Below are 22,475 nucleotides of genomic sequence, written 5' to 3'. Positions count from 1 at the left end.
AGCTCTCCATCCCATGCTTACCCTTTATTTTTATTTCGGTCTCATACCCTGCGTATATATATATATATATATATATATATATATATATATATATATATATATATATATATATATATATATATATATATATATATATATATATATATGTATATATTTACATATATATATATATATATATATATATATATATATATATATATATATATATATATATGTATATATATATATATATATATATATATATATATATATATATATATATATATATATATATATATATATATATATATATATATATATATATACATTGTGTGCACATACATATATTTGCATATACTGAGAGAGAGAGAGAGAGAGAGAGAGAGAGAGAGAGAGAGAGAGAGAGAGAGAGTAATGTTGATATTAACGACACCTAATTTGAAAGAGAAATTTAGAATAAATTAGATGAATTTTATTTGTAAAATGAACATAAACAAAACTAGAAAATTAAATCTAAGGAGAAGCAAAATCTAGAATAAAAAAACAAGGAAATAAAACATGTCCTAAGAACTAACGAGGAATAGGAGGAGCTGTTGTAGAGGAATTCTTGGCTGAATAACGATCGTACTACTACTCACTCATTCTGTATCTGCTTATGGCGTTGTTTGTGTAATGTACATTTAGGGTTTTATATTTCTTTTACCTGGAGGTTCGTACTATGGCTGCTTTAAGAAAGGTTATTGGAACCGAAAGCATCAGAGATTTCAGTACGATATTCAGCAATTTGACTATAAGCAATGTCAACACTTCCATTGCCAGGTGAGTAGTCTACCGGTATGGTAGTCTAAGGCAAACTAGGTATACTACACCATTTACTCTTTGTTATTCCTTTGTCTGGTCCTATGAGTCTTTTTATTTATTTTAAATCCGTTGTCGAATATAAATATCAATTATTGAGTATCAGGGGTGTATGTATGAAAGCGGCCAGCTGTATGTATTATTGTCTAACTTTGAATACGTCAGTGTAAGGGGGTGCTGCAGGGGGTCGTTAACCCCCCTTTAGTTAAGTAGGTAAGGACACGGCTTGTAGGTTAGGTTATGGGGGAAAGTTTAGGTTAGTTGATGCCCATTTTTAATGAACGCCTGAGGAACTGGCCGCAGATATACAAAGGCTCTGATTAAAAACTTTGGTCTATTTGGTTTCATTGTAGTGTATTACATGGCAATGTAACCTAGGATACCAACTACTTTTTCTTATAGGAAAAATTACGCTTCCTTCGAAAATAACACTCGTTCCCGTCGCAAATCAATAGTTTCAGAAATATATATACATCTATATCCTCCGATAATGGGGGACCCCCAGTGGGAACTCGGGGTTTTGGGTGGGGAAAACATACTGGGGAATCGATATATAAACGTAAATCAATCCTTTTCTTCTCTATACATTTCCTTCTTGTATGTATTATAACCGTAGGAAAATACAAAACAGTATAACTGGATATATTTGGGAGGAGCCGTTTGAAAGGTTATTTCTTGTAGTAATACAGTAACCAGTGCTGCCAACGCCTGATGTAGTTTAAATGTTAGCATTCCATACCTGATGTAGATCAAATGTTAGCATTCCTTGCTAACAGCACCCATTTGTACGTTCGTTCGTTCGCTCCAGTTTCCGGCCTGCGCATATATAACCTCCCTGCGCAGGAGTTTCTCTCCCATATTACTCTTTTTATTACCGTATTTTCTCATTTTATATTCCCATTCAATATTATTTATCATACATTCCATTTTACCTTCCTATATTAGGTTTATTTGTTTGGTTATTTCCTTTCCCATTTGTACGTTCGTTCGTTTCATCAGTTTCCGACCTCCGCATATATCCCCCCCTGCGCAGGAGTTTCCTCTCCCCCATTACTCTTTTTATTTCCGTGTTATTTTCTCATTTGTTATTCCCATTCAATATTATTTATCATTCATTCCATTTTACCTTCCTATATTGGGTTTATTTGTTTGGTTATTTCTTTCTCTCTTCCTGGTTGCACATAAATACTTACTCTGGACTAGTTTTTTTATCCAGTTAATTCTCGGTATGATCATCTCATTTTATATTCCCATTCAATATTATTTACCGTTCATTCCATGTTACCTTCCTATATTGTTTTTATTTATTTTTGTTGGTTATTTCTTTTTCTCTCCTCTGTGTCTTATAAATTCTTTCTCTGGTCTAGTTTCCGTATTTAGTTCATTCATGTTTACCCTCTAGAGTTCTTTGTTTTTCCCTTAACCAATCACCACCTTAGGCCTATGCAGATATCTCCCTACCCCCCCATTTCCTTTATCCCTATTAGCGGTCTTTTCACAGGTTTTGTTCCAATGCCTTTCCCGTTATAACCTTTGTCCTGGTGAGGTGTTCTGAATTACAAGTGCGGTTTCTTTACCTTATAGGCAAGACATTCTCGTGTTTTATTGCAATTCTGAATCCATCATTCGTAAAACTAAGAAGAAACTCCGTTGTGGTTATACCGTTACTGCCTATAAAGGTACTTTTTTGGACAAAAGTCGTCTACCCCCATGGAAGATAATATGTGCCATCCACTTTTTGCATAAACATTCGGACCATGAGACCCTCATGGATGGTATCGTCATATCTTCGAAAACTAGTGTCGATTGGAGAAGTTTCTTTTCCCAGGTTACCGAATACTTCGACGTTTTCTTCATAAAAGTAAGTCATTCCTCAATAGCCATTTTACGTGTTTTGTGACCGGGGTACTTCTAGGCAAGGTTAGGTGGGTTTGTTAGGTTCTGTGGTCTTTCTGTACTATTTATATATTGTGTAACAGTTATATGGAAAAATTATTTAATATTCGAATGGAAATATTTATCATTTCTGCCACTAGTAATGACATCGTGTCGTTGGTAGTTCTGTGTTCCATTCGTCACCGTTGGTAGTACTGTGAATCAAAGTAAGTCATTCCCCAATGCTTATTATATGAGTTTTGTGACCGGGGTACTTCTAGGCAAGGTTAGGTGGGTTTGTTAGGTTCTGTGGCCTTTTGGTACTTTCTATTTATTGTTTAATAGTTATATGGAAAAATTATTTAGTTTACGTATGGAAATATTTAGCATTTCTACCTCTAGAAATGTCATCGTGTCGTTGGTAACACTGTGTACCATTCGTCAACGTTGGTAGTTCTGTCAACCATTGGTAACGTTGCTAATGTTATCGTCCCGTACATCTGTTGTATAAATATTTTAACTCAGTATATATGTCAACAGTGTTAATATTTATATGGTTCATTTGTATTGTATTTCATTGTGTGATTTCGCACAGGAAATATATGATTTCCTATAGTAGATATCGTGATTTAACTGGTTTTCTCATTCATTTCATCCGTAATAACATCAACCAATTCGTCAACTTATAACTAACCGAATTGGTTGTTCTGTTTGTTTGCGATTGAAATGATCATCAAAATTGGTTTAATCACGTTATTTGCTATAGGAAATCATATATTTCTTGTGCGAGCTCACACCATGGAATAATATACAAAATTACCTTATTGTCTAACTTTGAATATGTCAGTGTAAGGGGGGCCGCAGGGGGTCGTTAACCCCCCTTTAGGTAAGTAGGTAAGGACACGGCTTGTAGGTTAGGTTATGGGGGAAAGTTTAGGTTAGTTGATGTCCATTTTTAATGAACGCCTGAGGAACTGGCCGCAGATATACAAAAGCTCCTAATTGTGTTTGTAGGATGGTGGACACACCTGCTAATGGTTTCATTGTAGTGAATTACATGGTAATGTAACCTAGGAAAAAAACTACTGTTTCTAATAGAAAAAATTACGCTCTCTTCGAAAATGACACTCGTTCCCGTCGCAAATTAATAGTTTCAGAAATATATATACATCTATATCCTCCGATAATGGGGGACGACCAGTGGGAACTCGGGGTTTTGGGTGGGGAAAACATATTGGGGAATCGATATATAAACGTAAAACAAGCCTTTTCTTCTCTATACATTACCTTCTTGAAATTATAATAACTGGAGGAAAATACATAACAGTATATCTGGATAAACTTTGGAGGCGCCGTTACAAAGATTGTGTCATGAAAAAATACAGTAACCAGTGCTGCCAACGTCCGATGTAGATCAAATGTTATTTTGTGACCTGTCATACTACTAGGCTAGGTTAGGTGGGTTTGTTAGGTTCTGTGCCCTTTTTGTACTTTTTATATATTGAGTAAAACTTATATGGAGAAATTATTTAATATATGGAAATATCTATCATTACTATCTTTAGTAATGTCAACGTGCCGTTGGTAACTCTGTGTACCATACGTCAACGTTGGTAACACTGTGTATTATTGGTAACGTTGCTAATGTTATCGTTCGTTCTTAAGAGAAGTGACACCGTGCATCTCAAAGTTATCCGAATTGGTTGATCTGTTTGTTTCCGATTGAAATGAACATCAAATTCGCTTAATTCACGTTATTTACTATAGGAAAACAATTATATTTCGTTTCCCCAGTATGTTTTCCCCACCCAAAACCCCGAGTTCCCACTGGGGGTCCCCCATTATCGTAGGATATAGATGTATATATATTTCTGAAACTTTTCATTTGCGACGGAAACGAGTGTCATTTTTGAAGAGATCGTAATTTTTCTATAAGAAACAGTAGTTTTTTTCCTAGGTTACATTGCCATGTAATTCACTACAAAATTACCCTGCTAATTAATCCTAGAGAGGCAATTGGGGGTCGCAAGCTAGGGTGTTATCTTGCTGGTAATGATACACCAATGTAGGAAAGTTTAGGTGAGGGTATCTTTGTATTTTACATATCTCACTGAATTAGTGAAATAATATCGACGCCTCTTTGGTCTAGTCTAAATACTCGCAATGCGGCTAGCATGTGCAGCACATCCCCGTACCACTTGCCAAAATAGAGGAGCAGTGAGATGTCAAGAAGCGAGCGAATATAACCGTGGCGGAGCAAAAAGTAATTAATTCAAGTGATTGATTTGACAACTAAAATAATGACAAATTACTCGTCCTGAGAGTTGGGCTTCCTACTAAATTTTATTTTTTTCCATTGTGTGTGAGTCCTAGACTGTATTTTGGGGCTTTCCTTTCAGTTTTCTCCAATACAGTACTGTAATATAAATTACAATTTTGCAATTACCCTTGAAAAATCATTCCAGAGGAATGTCTTTAGGTGGTCATAGATAATACTTGTGTAGTGTGGATAATGAATAAGTGATGTTAAATTCTCTTCTTATTGGTAAATTTAATAATGCAGAGGCATGGGTTGTTAGTGTTATGTGGAAACCTTCAAGTATTGGCTTGTACTTGGGAATTGTGATGTGTCTACCTTTCCTATATTGGTAAGTGTACTTTTCCTATATTATAACGGTAAATTTCTCTGTGAACATCACATGAATATTTACTGCTTCCAAATGCAACATGTGGAAGGCATAAAATCTAATTCCTAGTGGAAGATGAATCACAAGAGCCTGATTTCCATCTTTAATTCGGGAGATAATTGGTCACTTTTCCAGTTGCCCTTCAGGTGGAGTGACGATTAATAGCATTTGCTGCTCTTGAAGTTTGGGATAGTTAAATTGGCACTTCCAGGGAAGTCTTAAATAGGCCTTCTCCATCATGAGGCTTAATACTACACAGTATTCTATAAGCTTTATACCAGCTGTGACCAAGTTCTGGAATGTTCTTTGTAATTGGGTAGTTTAATCGGTAGAACTTCAAATGCAGCAAACGTTTTTATGCTGAACAGGCTGACAGAAGTCTCTTTTTATAGTTTATATATGAAAGATCTGTTTTAATGATGTTACTGTTCTTAGAATATTTTATTTTCAATATTAATCTTACCCGATGATCATGTAGCTGTCAACTCTGTTGCCCGACAGAAATCTACGGTCGGGATACGCCAGCGATCGCTATACAGGTGGGGGTGTACACAACAGCGCCATCTGTGGTCAGGTACTCCAGTACTTCTTGTCAACAAGACCTCAATTTTTCCTCTGTAGCTTAGCAAGCTTTTGGAATTAATTTGAATTAATTATGGTGACGAAGAGAGTATGGACTCTCTTTCACTTTTAAATGGCCGACCCTTCCCTTAGACGGAAGTGTTGGTGTCGAAGAGAGTATAGACTCTCTTTCACTTTTTATTTTATATCTCTCCGCATTTATAGGCCTCTTCGATTAACTTTCCTTAAAAAAAAAAAAAAAAATATGCGACCTTTCCTAATAGTAGGCGGTCCTTACTTGGAACCGAAGTTAATTAACATTGAGCTCGTCATATCGTTTTTCCTGTTAAGAATTTATGCTATTTTAATTTTATGTTTTTGAAAGAATTTCTTTGATAAGTCTCGTACTGTTTTCAAAGTTGAACTAACGTTTTGTTTAGTCTCCGCAGTTGTTGACGTTCAGAACGTTCAACTTGCGCTCTATCGTTACGATAGAGAGAGAGTATTCACGGTTTCACGTTGCAGTAAGAGTAAACCGATTCTAGCGTTTCGTTCATTCTTTCTTAGCTTAAATGGTTTTAATTCTAATAAAGGAGCTTTTTATTTGGGAAACCTTTCAGTTTTTTTCCTTCAACAAATAATATGTTTTAACGATATATATAATTGGGCTCATCTCTCAGGTTCTAAGTCAAGAGAGAGAGAGAGAGAGATAGAGACGGAGGGAGAGAGAGGAGGATAAACGTTTCGTTCAAGCGGGTAACGTTGTTCTCGTTTTTTTTTGCTCTTCTCCCTAGTCGATAGAGGGGAAGAAGGTAAATCGTTTCTAGAGTTTTATTCTTGTTCCCAGGCTTTATGCGGTGAGAGATTTTAAACGTAGTTTATTTGATCTAGTGTTTAGTCTCTTTTCCAGCCACTGAATTCTTTATCTTTCATTATGTTTTTCTGTTACATTGTAATACTGTTTTCGCAATTACTACCTTTTAATGCAGGATAGGATTGCGTGTTTCAGGTACAAACCACTTAAAGTTTCGAGTTCAGTGAAATAAGTGCAAACAGAAAATCAAAAGTGATAAAGTGATATGCGCAAAGTGTTACAGTGTTGCGTTCGAGGGTTTGTCTGTTCGTGCCAGTGGTTCACCTAGTCTGGGACCTCTTACAAGCTCCCAAGCCCAGGGGAGAAGTAATGTCGAAGGACTTATGGGTTCCTCAGGCCTTGATCGACGAACAGACGTTTCCCTCTGTGGTTTCGGGTGTATCTACACACGTTGCCGACGTGATCACCCCACCCACACAAAGACGAGAGAGCCCATTTATTCCTTGTCTGCGGAAGAGGTTTCTCGCAGAAACCATGGACCAAATCTTGCAGCTTTTAAGTGCAAGTCGGTCCCTTCCGCGCAAGTCCAACGGCCTAGGTGTAGCCACTGGGTCAGTTCGGACTCGCTGCAGTACGACAACTGCACACCTCCTAAGAGAGGCTAGGTGGTACCGCAACAGGCAGTAACTCCGTCTGTTGCCGCACCAGCTGTTTTAGACCCTCAGTCACAACGGACAGTAGCTCCGTTTGTTGTTGTCTTTCATAGACCCTAGTGGTCCATGCTGCAGACTTTACAGTCTCAGCTTGCTCCTTCATACAGGAGTATCATGCTGGAAGGTTGACAATGCAGCCTGTTTACCTACAACCCGCCGAGGTTGTGCGCTCAGCAGATACTGCGGCTGCCTGCTCCCACACCACACCTGTGAGAGCTCCTCCACCGATGCGCAGTCCTCACTGCCAGACGCATGTTCTTGCTGCACCATCTGCTAACATGCGTGAGCTGCCGCATCAGGAGTTGCCGGGTTCCAGCACTATGCGGCATTCTCCTCAGCCCATGCAGCATGCTCTGCAGACCTTACAGCATGCTCCGCATACCATGCAGCATGAGCCGCATTCCATGCAGCATGAGCCTTATACCATGCAGCATGAGCCTCATCCCATGCAGCATGAGCCTCATTCCATGCAGCATGAGCCTCATCCCATGCAGCATGAGCCGCATGCCATGCAGCATGAGCCGCATGCCATGCAGCATGAGCCGCATGCAGCATGAGCCGCATACCATGCAGCATGAGCCGCATGCATTACCTCATGCTCTGCATACCATACCGCATGCTCTGCATACCTTACAGCATGCTCTGCATACCTTACAGCATGCTCTGCATACCTTACAGCATGCTCTGCATACCATACCGCATGCTCCTCAACCCACCGCAGCCCCTCCCACGCACCAGCACTCTGCTTTTGCACAAGCTGCCGTGTTTTGACACGGTGTGTCAGCCTCCGCAACACACTGTGGTTACCGCCACTCGCCAGCAGCAAACTAGTCAGGCAGGAGTTGAGGCTCTCCCTCACTGAGAGAACTTAGCTTTTCTCGGATATGGTTCCTGTAGATGAGAAAGTGCTGTTCTCCCTCCTTCTGATATTTCCTTGAGGACTCTGTCATTTGGAGAGGAGCCTTAAGCTGCTTAGCCTCCTATGGACTTTTATTTAAGCATAACATGCTTCCAGGGAGGGTAAATGGTTCCGCTTCAGTCGCTAACCCCGTCTGTTGCCACACCTGCTCCCATAGACCTTGAGCTTTGTTGCAAGACATGCAGTCCAAGCTTAGTCCTTGATAGAGGATTTCTTTTTACGGAGTCAGTGTGTCACTGGGAAGACGTTCAACAACCAGCAGAGGTGACTTGTTGTGACGCGGTGCGGCAACCTCAGCAACCCGATAAAGAGTTGTCTGTACTACCCAGACAGTCTAGACAGTTTCGGGTTGTCGCTGTACTTCCTCGCTTCCCCATGGTTGACAGTTCACAGACTGTGCAGCAGTACCATGATCTTGTGTCCGGCTCCATCAGACGACTGGCTTTTAAGAGCTCCCACAAGTCGTCGCTGTCTGGAGAATCTCAGATGGACTATGGATCTGACCAAGGAACTGGGCCTCCTGGTCAATTTAGAGAAGTCCCAGCTCGTCCCATCCCAGACCTTTGTCTACCTGGGTATGGAGATTCAGAGTCGAGTTTTTTCGGGCTTTTCCGTCGGCCCCAAGGATCAACCAAGCCCTAGAATGCATCCAGAGCATGCTGAGAAGGAATCGATGCTCAGTCAGGCAGTGGATGAGTCTAACAGGGACGCTTTCATCGCTGGCCCTGTTCATCGAGTTAGGGAGACTCCACCTCCGCCCCCTTCAGTATCATCTAGCTGCTCACTGGATAAAGGACATGACGCTAGAGACGGTCTCAGTTCCTGTTTCCGAAGAGATGAGGTCTACTCTAACGTGGTGGAAGAACAGTTTTCTTCTCAAGGAAGGTCTACCTTTGGCTGTTCAGAACCCCGACCGCCGTCTCTTCTCGGACGCATCAGACACGGGCTGGGGTGCGACATTGGACGGACAGGAATGCTCGGGAACATGGAATCAGGAGCAAAGGACACTTCACATCAATTGCAAGGAGTTGTTGGCGGTTCATCTGGCCTTGATAAACATCAAGTCCCTCCAGCTAAACAAGGTGGTGGAGGTGGACTCCGACAACACCACAGCCTTGGCTTACATCTCCAAGCAGGGAGGGACTCATTCGAGGAAGTTGTTCTAGATCGCAAGGGACCTCCTCATCTGGTCAAAAGATCGAAAGCTCACGCTGGGAACGAGGTTCATTCAGGGCGATATGAATGTCATGGCAGATCGCCTCAGCCGGAAGGGTCAGGTCATCCCCACAGAGTGGACCCTTCACAAGAATGTTTGCAGCAGACTTTGGGCCCTGTGGGGTCAGCCAACCATAGATCTGTTCGCTACCTTGATGACCTAGAGGCTCCCGTTGTATTGTTCTCCGATTCCAGACCCAGCAGCAGTTCACGTGGATGCTTTTCTGCTGGATTGGTCCCATCTCGACCTGTATGCATTCCCGCCGTTCAAGATTGTCAACAGGGTACTTCAGAAGTTCGCCTCTCACAAAGGGACACGGCTGACGTTGGTTGCTCCCCTCTGGCCCGCGAGAGAATGGTTCACAGAGGTACTGCAATGGCTGGTCGACATTCCCAGGATTCTTCCTCTAAGAGTGGACCTTCTACGTCAACCTCACGTAAAGAAGGTACACCCAAACCTCCACGCTCTTCGTCTGATTGCCTTCAGACTATCGAAAGACTCTTAAGAGCTAGAGGCTTTTCGAAGGAGGCAGCCAGAGCGATTGCCAGAGCAAGGAGGACATCCACTCTCAGAGTCTATCAGTCTAAATGGGAAGTCTTCCGAAGCTGGTGCAAGGCCAATGCAGTTTCCTCAACCAGTACCACTGTAACCCAGATTGCTGACTTCCTGTTACATCTAAGGAACGTAAGATCCCTTTCAGCTCCTACGATCAAGGGTTACAGAAATATGTTGGCAGCGGTTTTCCGCCACAGAGGCTTGGATCTTTCCACCAACAAAGATCTACAGGACCCCCTTAGGTCTTTTGAGACCTCAAAGGAACGTCGGTTGTCCACTCCAGGCTGGAATCTAGACGTGGTCCTAAGGTTCCTTATGTCATCAAGATTTGAACCTCTCCAATCAGCCTCTTTTAAGGACCTCACATTAAAAACTCTTTTCCTCGTGTGCTTGGCAACAGCTAAAAGAGTAAGTGAGATCCACGCCTTCAGCAGGAACATAGTTTTCACATCTGAAACGGCTACATGTTCCTTGCAGCTCGGTTTTTTGCTAAAAACGAGCTTCCTTCACGTCCTTGGCCTAAGTCGTTCGAGATCCCAAGCCTGTCCAACTTGGTGGGGAACGAACTGGAGAGAGTACTTTGCCCAGTTAGAGCTCTTAGGTACTATCTAAAAAGGTCAAAACCTTTACGAGGACAATCAGAAGCCTTATGGTGTGCTATCAAGAAGCCTTCTCTTCCAATGTCTAAGAACTCAGTTTCTTACTACATCAGGCTTCTGATTAGGGAAGCACATTCTCATCTGAAGGAAGAAGACCTTGCTTTGCTGAAGGTAAGGACACATGAAGTGAGAGCTGTGGCTACTTCAGTGGCCTTCAAACAGAACCGTTCTCTGCAGAGTGTTATGGATGCAACCTATTGGAGAAGCAAGTCAGTGTTCGCATCATTCTATCTCAAAGATGTCCAGTCTCTTTACGAGAACTGCTACACCCTGGGACCATTCGTAGCAGCGAGTGCAGTAGTAGGTGAGGGCTCACCCACTACATTCCCATAATTCCATAACCTTTTTAACCTTTCTCTTGAATACTTTTTATGGGTTGTACGGTCGGCTAAGAAGCCTTCCGCATCCTTGTTGATTTGGCGGGTGGTCAATTCTTTCTTGAGAAGCGCCGAGGTTAGAGGTTGTGATGAGGTCCTTTAGTATGGGTTGCAGCCCTTTATACTTCAGCCACCTAAGAGTCGTTCAGCATCCTAAGAGGACCGCTACGCTCAGTAAGGAAGACGTACTTATTAAAGGCAGAGTAATGGTTCAAGTCGACTTCCTTACCAGGTACTTATTTATTTTTTATTGTTATTTTGAATAACTAATAAAAATGAAATACGGGATACTTAGCTTCTTTGTTAACATGTATACTGGTCTCCACCCACCACCCTGGGTGTGAATCAGCTACATGATCATCGGGTAAGATTAATATTGAAAAATGTTATTTTTATTACTAAAATAAATTTTTGAATATACTTACCCGATGATCATGATTTAAATGACCCGCCCTTCCTCCCCATAGAGAACCAGTGGACCGAGGAGAAAATTGAGGTCTTGTTGACAAGAAGTACTGGAGTACCTGACCACAGATAGCGCTGTTGTGTACACCCCCACCTGTATAGCGATCGCTGGCGTATCCCGACCGTAGATTTCTGTCGGGCAACAGAGTTGACAGCTACATGATCATCGGGTAAGTATATTCAAAAATTTATTTTAGTAATAAAAATAACATTTTTAATTGTTCATTATTTCTCATATAGTTCATTTATTTCCTTATTTCCTTTCCTCACTAAGCTATTTTTTTCTGTTGGAGCCCATGGGCTTTAGGATCCTGCTTTTCCAATTAGGGTTGTAGCTTAGCTATTAATAATAATAATAATTACAGTCTTCATCTTTTTGTCAGCTTTAACCCATTTCTGTATGGGGTCGCCATTATGAATGAGTCATCTCCATTGATTACTGTTTAGTGCTTCGTTTTCGTCAATACCTTTTACTGTAGTAGCAAATCTATACCCAACACAATCACACCCTCTCTTTCTTGTTCTTCCCTTCTGCCTCCTACCCCAAACTTTCATCTCCATCGTATGTCCTCCAACATGATGTTCATCTCTTCGTAACAAGTGTCCATACCATGTAAGTCTTCCCTCCTGTATTTTCTTTGACCCTTCAACTACCTTTGTTGATCCTCTTATACAGTATACTGGTACTCATTTCAAATCCTATCCACCACTTTTACTTCAGACATCCATCTTGGCATTCTAATGTCTGCTACATCCATCTTCTCTGTTTTCCTCTTACTGTACTTGCTGTTTCTGTTCCATATAATATAGCTGGTCTTACAACTGACCAATGAAACTCTCCCTTCAATCTCAGAGGAACCCTTATGTCACAGAGAACACCAGACCTCCAGTTGTTGTATCTTTCCTGGATCCGATATCTCTGTAAGGAATAATCTCTTGAAGGGAGGCCTATTATGAATGTTTTAAGAGCTTGAAATCATTAAGATATTATGAGTAGTAATAGTATTAATTTTTATTTTTATTATAATTAACCTCTTGTTATGTAATCAATCAGTCATACAAATGTCAGTACAGTACTGTATATCTCACTTGCAGCAAAACATTCTAGAAAAATGACTTTGTATTTCTTTCAGGCAGTTGCCAGCTGTTACACAAGTCCGATGGATGTCTCGTATGAAAGTAAGACGTACCATGCCTCCTTTCTGGCTACCAAAAATCACCAGAACAGTACGTTGATAAGTTACAGCTTTTTGGTTGTAGTTAGATATTTAAGTAGTTCCTGTAGGATTAAACACTTTCAGCCTGAAGTTTCCAAATTCAGTGTACTTGAAAGGGCTATATGTCAGGAGCATTACATTAATCTGCTTGTAATGTTCATCTATTCTTTATTGCCCTAATACTGTAATACCTGTTTGTATTTTAATCTGGATAATGATACATGAATTATTTTTAAACCACATTGTTATTGCCCTTTTAAAGTGACTGAAGAGATTGTGTGTATACTGTATCTGCAATATAGCTTAGTTCATGGTCAGTAATTTGTTCATTCATGGTTGTCAAAAAAAAAAATCTAGGCATTGTAAATTTTATGTAATTGTGGGGTTTTTAAGGTTTGAAGTATTGGACTTCATGTTATTTCTTCATAATTTTGTCAGTGATTAAATTATTCTTTACTTGCAGCTTAATATTTTTTTGATTTATGTAGCTCTCAGAATGTAATTTGTGTGTGCGAGAAATTTAAGGGAAGCAACCAGAGTAATACGTTATAAATGCATAAGATATTTGTTTATATGTGCATAAGAGTTTTTCATCCTTTGAAATAGGGACATGTCTATAGCGTTGGTGGAATGGCCATTTTATCATTATCAAGCTAGTTGGTAATGACAGGTGCCACGATGAAAAGGCCCACCCACTCAGCTAGCACAGAATATAAATTCTTTTACCTTGGCTGCTACGGGCGCTGCTCCCTCGACTAAGTCATTTCTTACTTCCATTTGTGATGAGCGTACATTTTTTCTTTTTTTGTGAGCATTCTCTCTCGTAAGAGGAAGACCTCTGAAAGGTAAGCATGTGGTGATATGGTTTTGTCCTATTAGTTTAAAAACATTTGAAGCCCCATTTGTTGCGTACCTTTTTGAGGGGGTGACTGTAAGCAGCCATTCCTCGTAGAGAGTATTGTTGGCTCTCTTCTGTCGTAGAGAGTATTGTTTGCACTGTTCTGATCAGCAAAACAATGAACTTGGCATAACTCGTCTCGTTTTGTGGTAGTTTCTCTGTTTCAGGAGTGTTACCAGAATCAGACCAGTCCCCTATACCTGCATGCCCTATGATGAACATTACTTGCATGTAAAAGGTTCTACCTAGACTGATCTCCAGCACTGTATGGTAGGCCTATATATGTATTCACACTACCCCTTACCTTAGATGTCGGGATGCCAGAAAGCCTCAAATAAGGTCAGGATGCCAGAAAGCCTCAAATAAGGTCAGGATGCCAGAAAGCCTCAAATCAATCAATCAATCCTCAAACTGATACGAAAGTCACATATAGACTAATAATTTCAGGGTCGTTTAGCTATGCAATTGTGAACCTGGTGTGGCAGCCACCACTGTTTCCATTAGTTGAAGGTAAATGGTCCTTCCCTGACCAATCTCCCGTACGGTAGGGTAGGCTGATGTGGATGTTAGTCACGCTGCTCCTTTCATCTGTTGTGATGGCTGATTAGTCATATATATGACTGATTATTAGTGCCACGGCCGATTACCCATGCTGGCAGTCGATCATCTGGCTATTGGCTGAACGAGACCTATCACCGCATGGGCCAGATGATTGAGGAGATTGAGCACCTCCTCTCGCTTTTTACCTGGATGATGCAGTATTGCTTTAGTTTGGTACTTCCTAAAGGAGGGAATACCATTACTTGGTACCGGTCCTGCACGTTAGTGCACTATACAGTCATGTGATTAGTCTCTGCTCTGGGCTTCTGTGCACTGAGCTGACATGACCAGAGCTGTTTACCTGAGGGAAGTATATGTACTGCTCGTTCTCTCTGACTGCAGGGGATGTTTCTCAGACTTGTAACGAGAGCATTCACGATCCAATTCAATGTCTGCTTCCTGATTATATGTTCCTGGATCTATTTTGGATTTGATTGTTCTTATTCTAGGGAGAAGAATCAATTCCCAGAATGGGTTGAGGAATGTATAGTCTCTGGCCTTGAGGTAATATTGATTGACTGGTTAATGGACCTGGTAGCACCTTATGGGAGGAGACAATAGGTCCTTTAAGGATTGGATATTTTTGGACTCCTCGTCTATCTCTCAAGAAGGTGACGTTGAGGCAGTAGTGGAACGAGATGCCTCCATCCACCATGTAGTATCCTTGAGTTGCTCTGATCTTTTGATTGAGAGTGCAGCCATGTCAGTTGGTTTTGTTTAGAGGAAGATCCGGGCCTTCTCCAAATCCCTGCAATGATCACTAGTAGCTTCTTTCTCAAATATGGGGTAATCTCAGCCTCACCAATTCTTACTCCTCTTAGCCTCATTTAAGTAGGGGATTTAGGAGGAAGGAGGGTGGGAAGAGTGATACAGAAATATGTTCCCTACTGTCAGTAGGGGGATGTCTTATCCTGCACAATCCTTCTCGATTTTCCATTTAAATCCGTTCCAGACCTACCTTTCAGGTTCCATCTATGGACATGAGACAGGTGGAATAATCCTGGATTTCTGTTCTGGGAGTCTTTTATGACCTTGGCTAGTCCTCTCCTGTCGGCTCTTCATGATTGGTCACAGGAGTGGAGCACTAATCTGTACTCTCTGCTGAACCTGTACTTGTCAGACCATGTTCAACTGGATCTTTTGCTCCACAATAGACCTTCAGAGAGGAAGACTTTTGCTTTTGGGAAGTTTAAGAACTTGTGTCTTTCTCTCTCCATATTATCGTTCATTTCTGATCCTGTACAGTGTTTATTTTTGTAGTCTTAGTTAGTACAACAATTTTATCATCATAATGAACTCTTTAAGTTACAGGCTACATGAATTAATGTATTCATAAAAAGGAAAACTTAGGGATTTATGACTCATTCTTTTAACTACTCTACCATATTTATTATTATAAAAGATTACTCTTATGTATTTGTTATTGATAACTTGTTACGTAACTAAAAAGTGATTTGCCGTGTTCTGAGTTATTTGCATTCCTTACAACTATTTACGTGTGATTTCAAGTTGAATTATTTTAAATTTATGAAAGGGATTAAAGGCTATCATTTTTATTTAATAGATTCCTTCCAATTTCTAAAGCTGTAGGAAAAGATCGATCAATGCTTTTCTTTTGAGAAGAGAAGAATCATGAATATGTTTTGCAATACAGTACTCTAATTAGACAGAATATAGGGGAATTTAAGTCGTTAGATCCCAGTTTCCTGATTATGCACCATACTATTTTGAAAAGATATTTTGAACTTTTTTTTGTCTCAACAGATGTATCCAGAAAACATTACCCCTGAGAATCAAGCATTTGTAAGTGAGGTAGTTGCCAATGAGTATTCATCACCGTTAAAGGCTGTCCCGTGGGAGAGAGGTCAGTGGAATGAAAAAGTACGCCGATGTGGTGTCATTGCACGTAAAATTGGGGTCTATCCAATGTGGAAGAAAGATGGAACTAAACTTTTAACAACTTTACTACAGGTAATTTGTGTTGTTATTATTATTATTATTATTTATAGCCACGCTACAACTCTAGTTAGAAAAGCAGACCTAATCATACTAATGTAGCCTTTTTGGCAATCCTTTTTTTGTTTGGGAGTATGTGCTGGTGATGCTTCCCCATAATGTATACAGTATGTGGGTGGAGTAGGGTATTGTACATTTTTGTTCCCATAGTAGGAAACCCGTTATTTATGTGGATGATCTTTGAGCGGCAGCTGGAGGTAGCCATTAAACTTTAATTGCGAGGTGGCAACCCTGCCTAACCACTTGAGCCGGTAGGCTGTGGGTGGCTTGGGGGGTTACCCAGCTGCCTCTATACAGTATATACTCTCACAGCGGTGAGAGACGTCACTTTTTCTTTTGGCTCAGTAGAGATCGGATGTGTCCACTCTCTTCCTGACTGTCATTGAACATTTTCAATTCTGCTTTCTCTTTTCAGGTGTGCGTGTTTTTTCTTGATGATCGCCTACATCATGCGAACCTGTCCAGGGCACGAGGGTGCTGCATGCGGGACCTTCATATCGTCGTTGGAGACCGACCCACACTCTTTGTGTCGTACTTGCCAAGGGCATCAATGCGAGCAGGGTTCGCCCTGTGTAGAGTGTAGGGAGTGGTATGTCTCCCAATGGGAGAAATTTGGGAGATCCTGGGACCTTGTCATCCCCTAACCTTCAACCTACTGTTTCTCCCCACAGGAACCTGCAGGTTGCAGGTGTGGATCTTCTGGGGACCAGCGCTCTTACCATCAGCAGCGCGAAAGGAGGAGCATCATTATTGCCTTGCTCTTCTGGACTCTCTTCTTCTGATTGTCGTTCGCGACGATGGGAAGAACTAATGGATCGTAGGTCATCACGATCCGAACGCTCTTCTTCTAAAAGGCGGTCACGCTTTAGAGCCTCGCACTCACGAGACCACAGGTCTCAATACAGTATTTTCAATATTAATCTTACCCGGTGATCATGTAGCTGCAGCTCTGCTGCCCGACAGAAAAAACCTACGGGCGGGATACGCCAGCGATCGCTATACAGGTGGGGGTGTACAACAACAGCGCCATCTGTCGAGTAGGTACTCAAGTACTTCTTGTCAACAAAGAACCAATTTTCTCTCTGTCGTGCCACCGGCAAGACCTACTTGATACGCTGTTGTTTCTGGAGTTGATTTTCACGCTATTTGGTGAAGTATTCTCTCTAGTTATTAGCTTTCGCTGTACAGAAGTTATCATCAATACTTTATCACTTTCATTGATTAGATTTTGGATTATTTGTTGACGACTTGGATAGATTTTGGATTTCCCCCTTTGACTAATTCAAGATGTCTGACCCTACTCAAGTCCCCAAGTACAGGCAGTGTAGCGCTAGGGACTGTTCTAGGCGTCTTCCGAAGGCCTCTATAGATCCTCACACCGTTTGTTCCAATTGTAGGGGTAAAGCCTGTCAATTGGAAGATCGATGTGAGGAATGCGCTGGGCTTTCGGAATTCGATTTTCAAGAATTCCTCAAGAATACACGTAGGCTAGAGAAGGATAGGATCAGGAGGAGTTCGTCTCGCTCTTTTGATTTTTCCTCTCCCCATGCCCCACAACCTATTCCTTCCCCTGTAGTGGTTACACCCGACCCTCCTACTAGCTCTCATCAACCTTCGATGGCGGATATGATGCGTGCCATTCAGGCTCTTGGTGACAGAGTTGAGTCATTAGCGAATGACCGCATTCAACTCCTGGCTGACGTCAGGGAGTTGAAGGAGAAAAGTGCAGTGGGAAGTGTAGTGAGTGCAAGTGCAGTGAAAAGTGTCAGTGTTACGCATGAGGGTGCGTCTGTTCGTGCCTGTCGTCCTCCCAGTCCGGGACCTCTTGCAAGCTCCCAAGCCCAGGGGAGAAGCAATGGCCCAGGGGAGAAGCAATGTCGTACGACCAAAGGGTTCGACAGGCCTTGATCAGCGTACAGACGTACCCTCAGTGGTTGAGGACGTATCTTGCAGAGATCGTCCCACCCACAAACAGACGAGTGAGCCCATTCATTCCTCGTCTGCGGAAGAAGTTTCTCGTCAGAAACGCTGGACCAAGGTCTCACGACCTCTCAAGCGCAAGGTCCCTTCCGAGCGAGTCCAACGGCCCAGGTGTAGCCACTGGGTCAGTTCGGACTCGCCACAGTCTTCCGAAGACTGCACACCTCCCAAGAGAGGTAGAGTGGTTCCGCAGCAGGCAATCACTCCGTCTGTTGCCGCACCAACTGCTGTAGACCCTAAGTGGTCTTTGCTGCAGTCTATGCAGACTCAGCTAGCTTCCTTCATGCAGGAGTATCGTGCTGAGAAGGTTGACGCTGCACCCGTTAACCTACAACCTGCCACGGTTGTGCGCTCAGCTGACACTGCGGCTGCCTGCTCCCACACTCCGGCTGTGAGAGCTCCACCACCGATGCGCAGTCGACCCTGCCAGACGCATGTTGATGCGGCTCCCTCCGTTGACATGCGTGAGCTACCGCATCAGCAGTGGGAAGGTGCAGTCAAGCTGCCGTGTTTTGACGCGATGCGGCAGTCTCCGCAACCCACGGCAGCCCCCACCAAGCACCACCACTCCGCTTTGGTTGTTGCCAGCTCTCAGACTGACCAGCAGCGGCATGATGTTGGATCCAGTGCAGCTACGCATGCACCCGTGCTGCCGGATTCAGCCGTTCAGCTTTCTTCTCCTCCTTTGCCGCTTCCTCCTCAGCATTCGGATGAAGGAATCTCTGATGACGACGAAGCTGCGCATTTGGATGATCAACACTCCGACATAGATGAACCCAAGACTACGCCTCCCTCCTTAGACTTTAGGAAAGTCCTTGCCCTGTTTAAGGAGTTGTATCCGGACCAGTTTGTGTCTGCAGCTCCACGCTCACCTCCCTCTGAGTTCGCTTTAGGCATGCAGTCAGCAGCTCCTGCCTTTACGAAACTCATACTCGCTCGCTCGTCCAAGAGAGCTTTAAGGGTACTGGGAGAGTGGCTGCAGGCCAAGAAGCAACTTGGGAAGACAACCTTCTTGTTTCCCCCGGCCAAGCTTGCTACCAGATCTAGCGTATGGTATGCCACAGGAGAGGTTCTAGGCTTGGGAGTTCCTGCCTCTGCCCAGGGCGACTTCTCAAGTCTGGTAGACTCTCCCCGCAGACTGGCTATGAGACGGTCCAAGATTTGCTGGACTTCTTCGGACATGGACCATCTTTTGAAGGGAGTTTTCCGTGCGTTTGAGATCTTTAACTTCCTGGACTGGTGTTTGGGAGCGTTGAGCAGAAAGACCTCCCCTTCGGATAAGGACTCTGCCTTGCTCATCATGTCCTGCATGGACAAAGCCATTCGGGATGGGTCTGGCGAGCTTGCGGCTTCTTTCGTGTCTGGAGTTCTTAAGAAGCGAGATCACCTTTGCTCCTTCTTGTCGGCGGGAGTCACACCATGTCAGAAGTCAGAGCTGATGTTTGCTCCGCTATCCAAGTGTCTCTTTCCTGAAGAGCTGATCAAGGGTATTGCCGCCTCGTTGATCCAGAAAGACACCCATGACCTGGTGGCGTCATCCGCACGTAAAGTCACAGCTTTACCTTCCGTGCCTAGACCTAGGATGGACACACCAGCGTCTAGGTTCATTCCGCCCTTTCGTGGCAGAACCTCCAGCAGAGGAGGTACCCGTGCCGATAGTCAACGTGGCAACAAGAAGAAGGGTTCCAAGTCCTCAAGAGGCAGAGTCTGACTGCCTTCTTCTCCAGACAGCAGTGGGAGCCAGGCTCAAGAACTACTGGCAGGCCTGGGAGAACAGGGGTGCAGACGCACAGTCTGTGAAGTTACTCAGAGAGGGGTACAGGATTCCATTCTTGCGCAAGCCCCCTCTAGCAACAACTCCCATCGACCTCTCTCCCAGGTACAGAGAGGAGGACAAGAGGCTAGCTTTACAGCAAGAGGTGTCTCTCTTGCTACAAAAGGGAGCGGTAGTCATAGTCCGGGACCATCAATCCCCGGGCTTCTACAACCGTCTCTTCTTAGTAGCGAAGAAGACAGGAGGGTGGAGACCGGTGCTAGACGTCAGTGCTCTAAATGTCTTTGTCACCAAGCAGACGTTCACCATGGAGACGACGAAGTCGGTGCTAGCATCGGTCAGGAAGGAAGACTGGATGGTCTCGTTAGACCTAAAGGACGCGTACTTTCACGTCCCCATCCACCCAGATTCCCAACCTTTCCTAAGGTTCGTCTTTGGGAAGGTGGTTTACCAGTTCCAAGCCCTGTGCTTTGGCCTAAGCACGGCACCTCTAGTGTTTACCAAACTGATGAGGAATATTGCCAAATTCCTGCATTTAGCAGACATCAGAGCCTCCCTCTATTTGGACGACTGGCTTTTAAGAGCTGCGTCAAGTCGTCGCTGTCTGGAGAATCTCAAATGGACTCTGGATCTGACCAAGGAATTGGGTCTCCTGGTCAATATAGAAAAGTCCCAACTCGTCCCATCCCAAACTATAGTCTATCTAGGTATGGAGATTCAGAGTCAAGCTTTTCGGGCTTTTCCGTCGGCCCCCAGAATCAGTCAAGCCCAAGAATGCATCCAGAGCATGCTGAAGAGGAACCGATGTTCAGTCAGACAGTGGATGAGTCTTATAGGGACCCTTTCATCGCTGGACCAGTTCATCGCGTTGGGAGACTCCACCTCCGACCCCTTCAGTATCACCTAGCTGCTCACTGGAGAAAGGACATGACGCTAGAAGCGGTCTCAGTTCCTATCTCCGAGAAGATGAAGTCTGCACTGACTTGGTGGAAGAACAACATTCTTCTCAGGGAAGGTCTACCACTGACTGTTCAGACCCCCGACCACCTTCTCTTCTCGGACGCATCGGACACGGGCTGGGGTGCGACACTGGACGGTCGGGAATGCTCGGGCACGTGGAATCCGGATCAAAGAGCACTACACATCAACTGCAAGGAGCTACTGGCAGTTCATCTGGCCTTGAGAAGCTTCAAGTCCCTCCTTCTAGGCAAGGTGGTGGAGGTGAACTCCGACAACACTACAGCCTTGGCGTACATCTCCAAGCAAGGAGGGACTCATTCGATGACGTTGTTCGAGATCGCAAGGGACCTCCTCACCTGGTCAAGAGATCGAAACATATCGCTTGTAACGAGGTTCATTCAAGGCGACATGAATGTCATGGCAGACCGCCTCAGCCGGAAGGGTCAGATCATCCCTACAGAATGGACCATTCACAAGAATGTTTGCAACAAACTATGGACCCTGTGGGGTCAGCCCACAATAGATCTGTTCGCTACCTCGATGACCAAGAGGCTCCCAAACTATTGCTCACCGATTCCGGACCCAGCAGCAGTTCACATAGATGCCTTTCTTCTGGATTGGTCCCATCTAGACCTTTATGCGTTCCCCCCGTTCAAGATTGTCAACAAGGTACTGCAGAAGTTCGCCTCTTACGAAGGGACAAGGTTGACGTTGGTTGCTCCCCTCTGGCCCGCGAGAGAATGGTTCACCGAGGTACTGCAATGGCTAGTAGACGTTCCCAGGACTCTTCCTCTAAGAGTGGACCTTCTGCGTCAGCCGCATGTAAAGAAGGTACACCCAAGCCTCCACGCTCTTCGTCTGACTGCCTTCAGACTATCGAAAGACTCTCTAGAGCTAGAGGCTTTTCGAAGGAGGCAGCCAGAGCGATTGCCAGAGCAAGGAGGACATCCACTCTCAAGGTCTACCAGTCAAAATGGGAAGTCTTCCGAAGCTGGTGCAAGGCGAATTCAGTATCCTCAACCAGTACCTCTGTAACGCAGATAGCTGACTTCCTTTTACACCTAAGGAAGGTAAGATCCCTTTCAGCTCCTACGATCAAAGGTTACAGAAGCATGTTGGCAGCAGTCTTCCGCCACAGAGGCTTAGATCTTTCCAACAACAAAGATCTACAGGACCTCCTTAAGTCTTTTGAGACCTCAAAGGAGCGTCGGTTAGCCACACCAGGTTGGAACTTAGACGTGGTTTTAAGGTTCCTGATGTCAGCAAGGTTCGAACCGCTTCAATCAGCCTCTTTTAAAGATCTCACTTTGAAGACTCTTTTCCTCGTTTGCTTAGCAACAGCTAAAAGAGTC

General features: G+C 43.5%; 1 protein-coding gene across 1 annotated transcript in view; it reads left to right on the top strand.

Annotated features, from left to right (window-relative positions):
* Positions 1-585: 585 nt before the first annotated feature.
* LOC137633339 (large ribosomal subunit protein uL3m-like) overlaps positions 586-22,475 on the top strand; it is a 69,181-nt gene continuing 47,291 nt past the window's right edge. Inside the window, exons 1-3 of the mRNA XM_068365588.1 lie at positions 586-798; positions 12,812-12,905; positions 16,158-16,364. Of these exons, the coding sequence (XP_068221689.1) occupies positions 698-798; positions 12,812-12,905; positions 16,158-16,364 (402 nt within the window). The 5' untranslated portion in view covers positions 586-697. The remainder of the gene's footprint in view (positions 799-12,811; positions 12,906-16,157; positions 16,365-22,475) is intronic.

Source organism: Palaemon carinicauda, chromosome 42, assembly GCF_036898095.1.
Source record: "Palaemon carinicauda isolate YSFRI2023 chromosome 42, ASM3689809v2, whole genome shotgun sequence".
Classification (NCBI taxonomy): Eukaryota; Metazoa; Arthropoda; class Malacostraca; order Decapoda; family Palaemonidae; genus Palaemon; species Palaemon carinicauda.
Note: the sequence above shows the minus strand (reverse complement) of the source record. Positions and strands in the feature narration are given on the sequence as shown.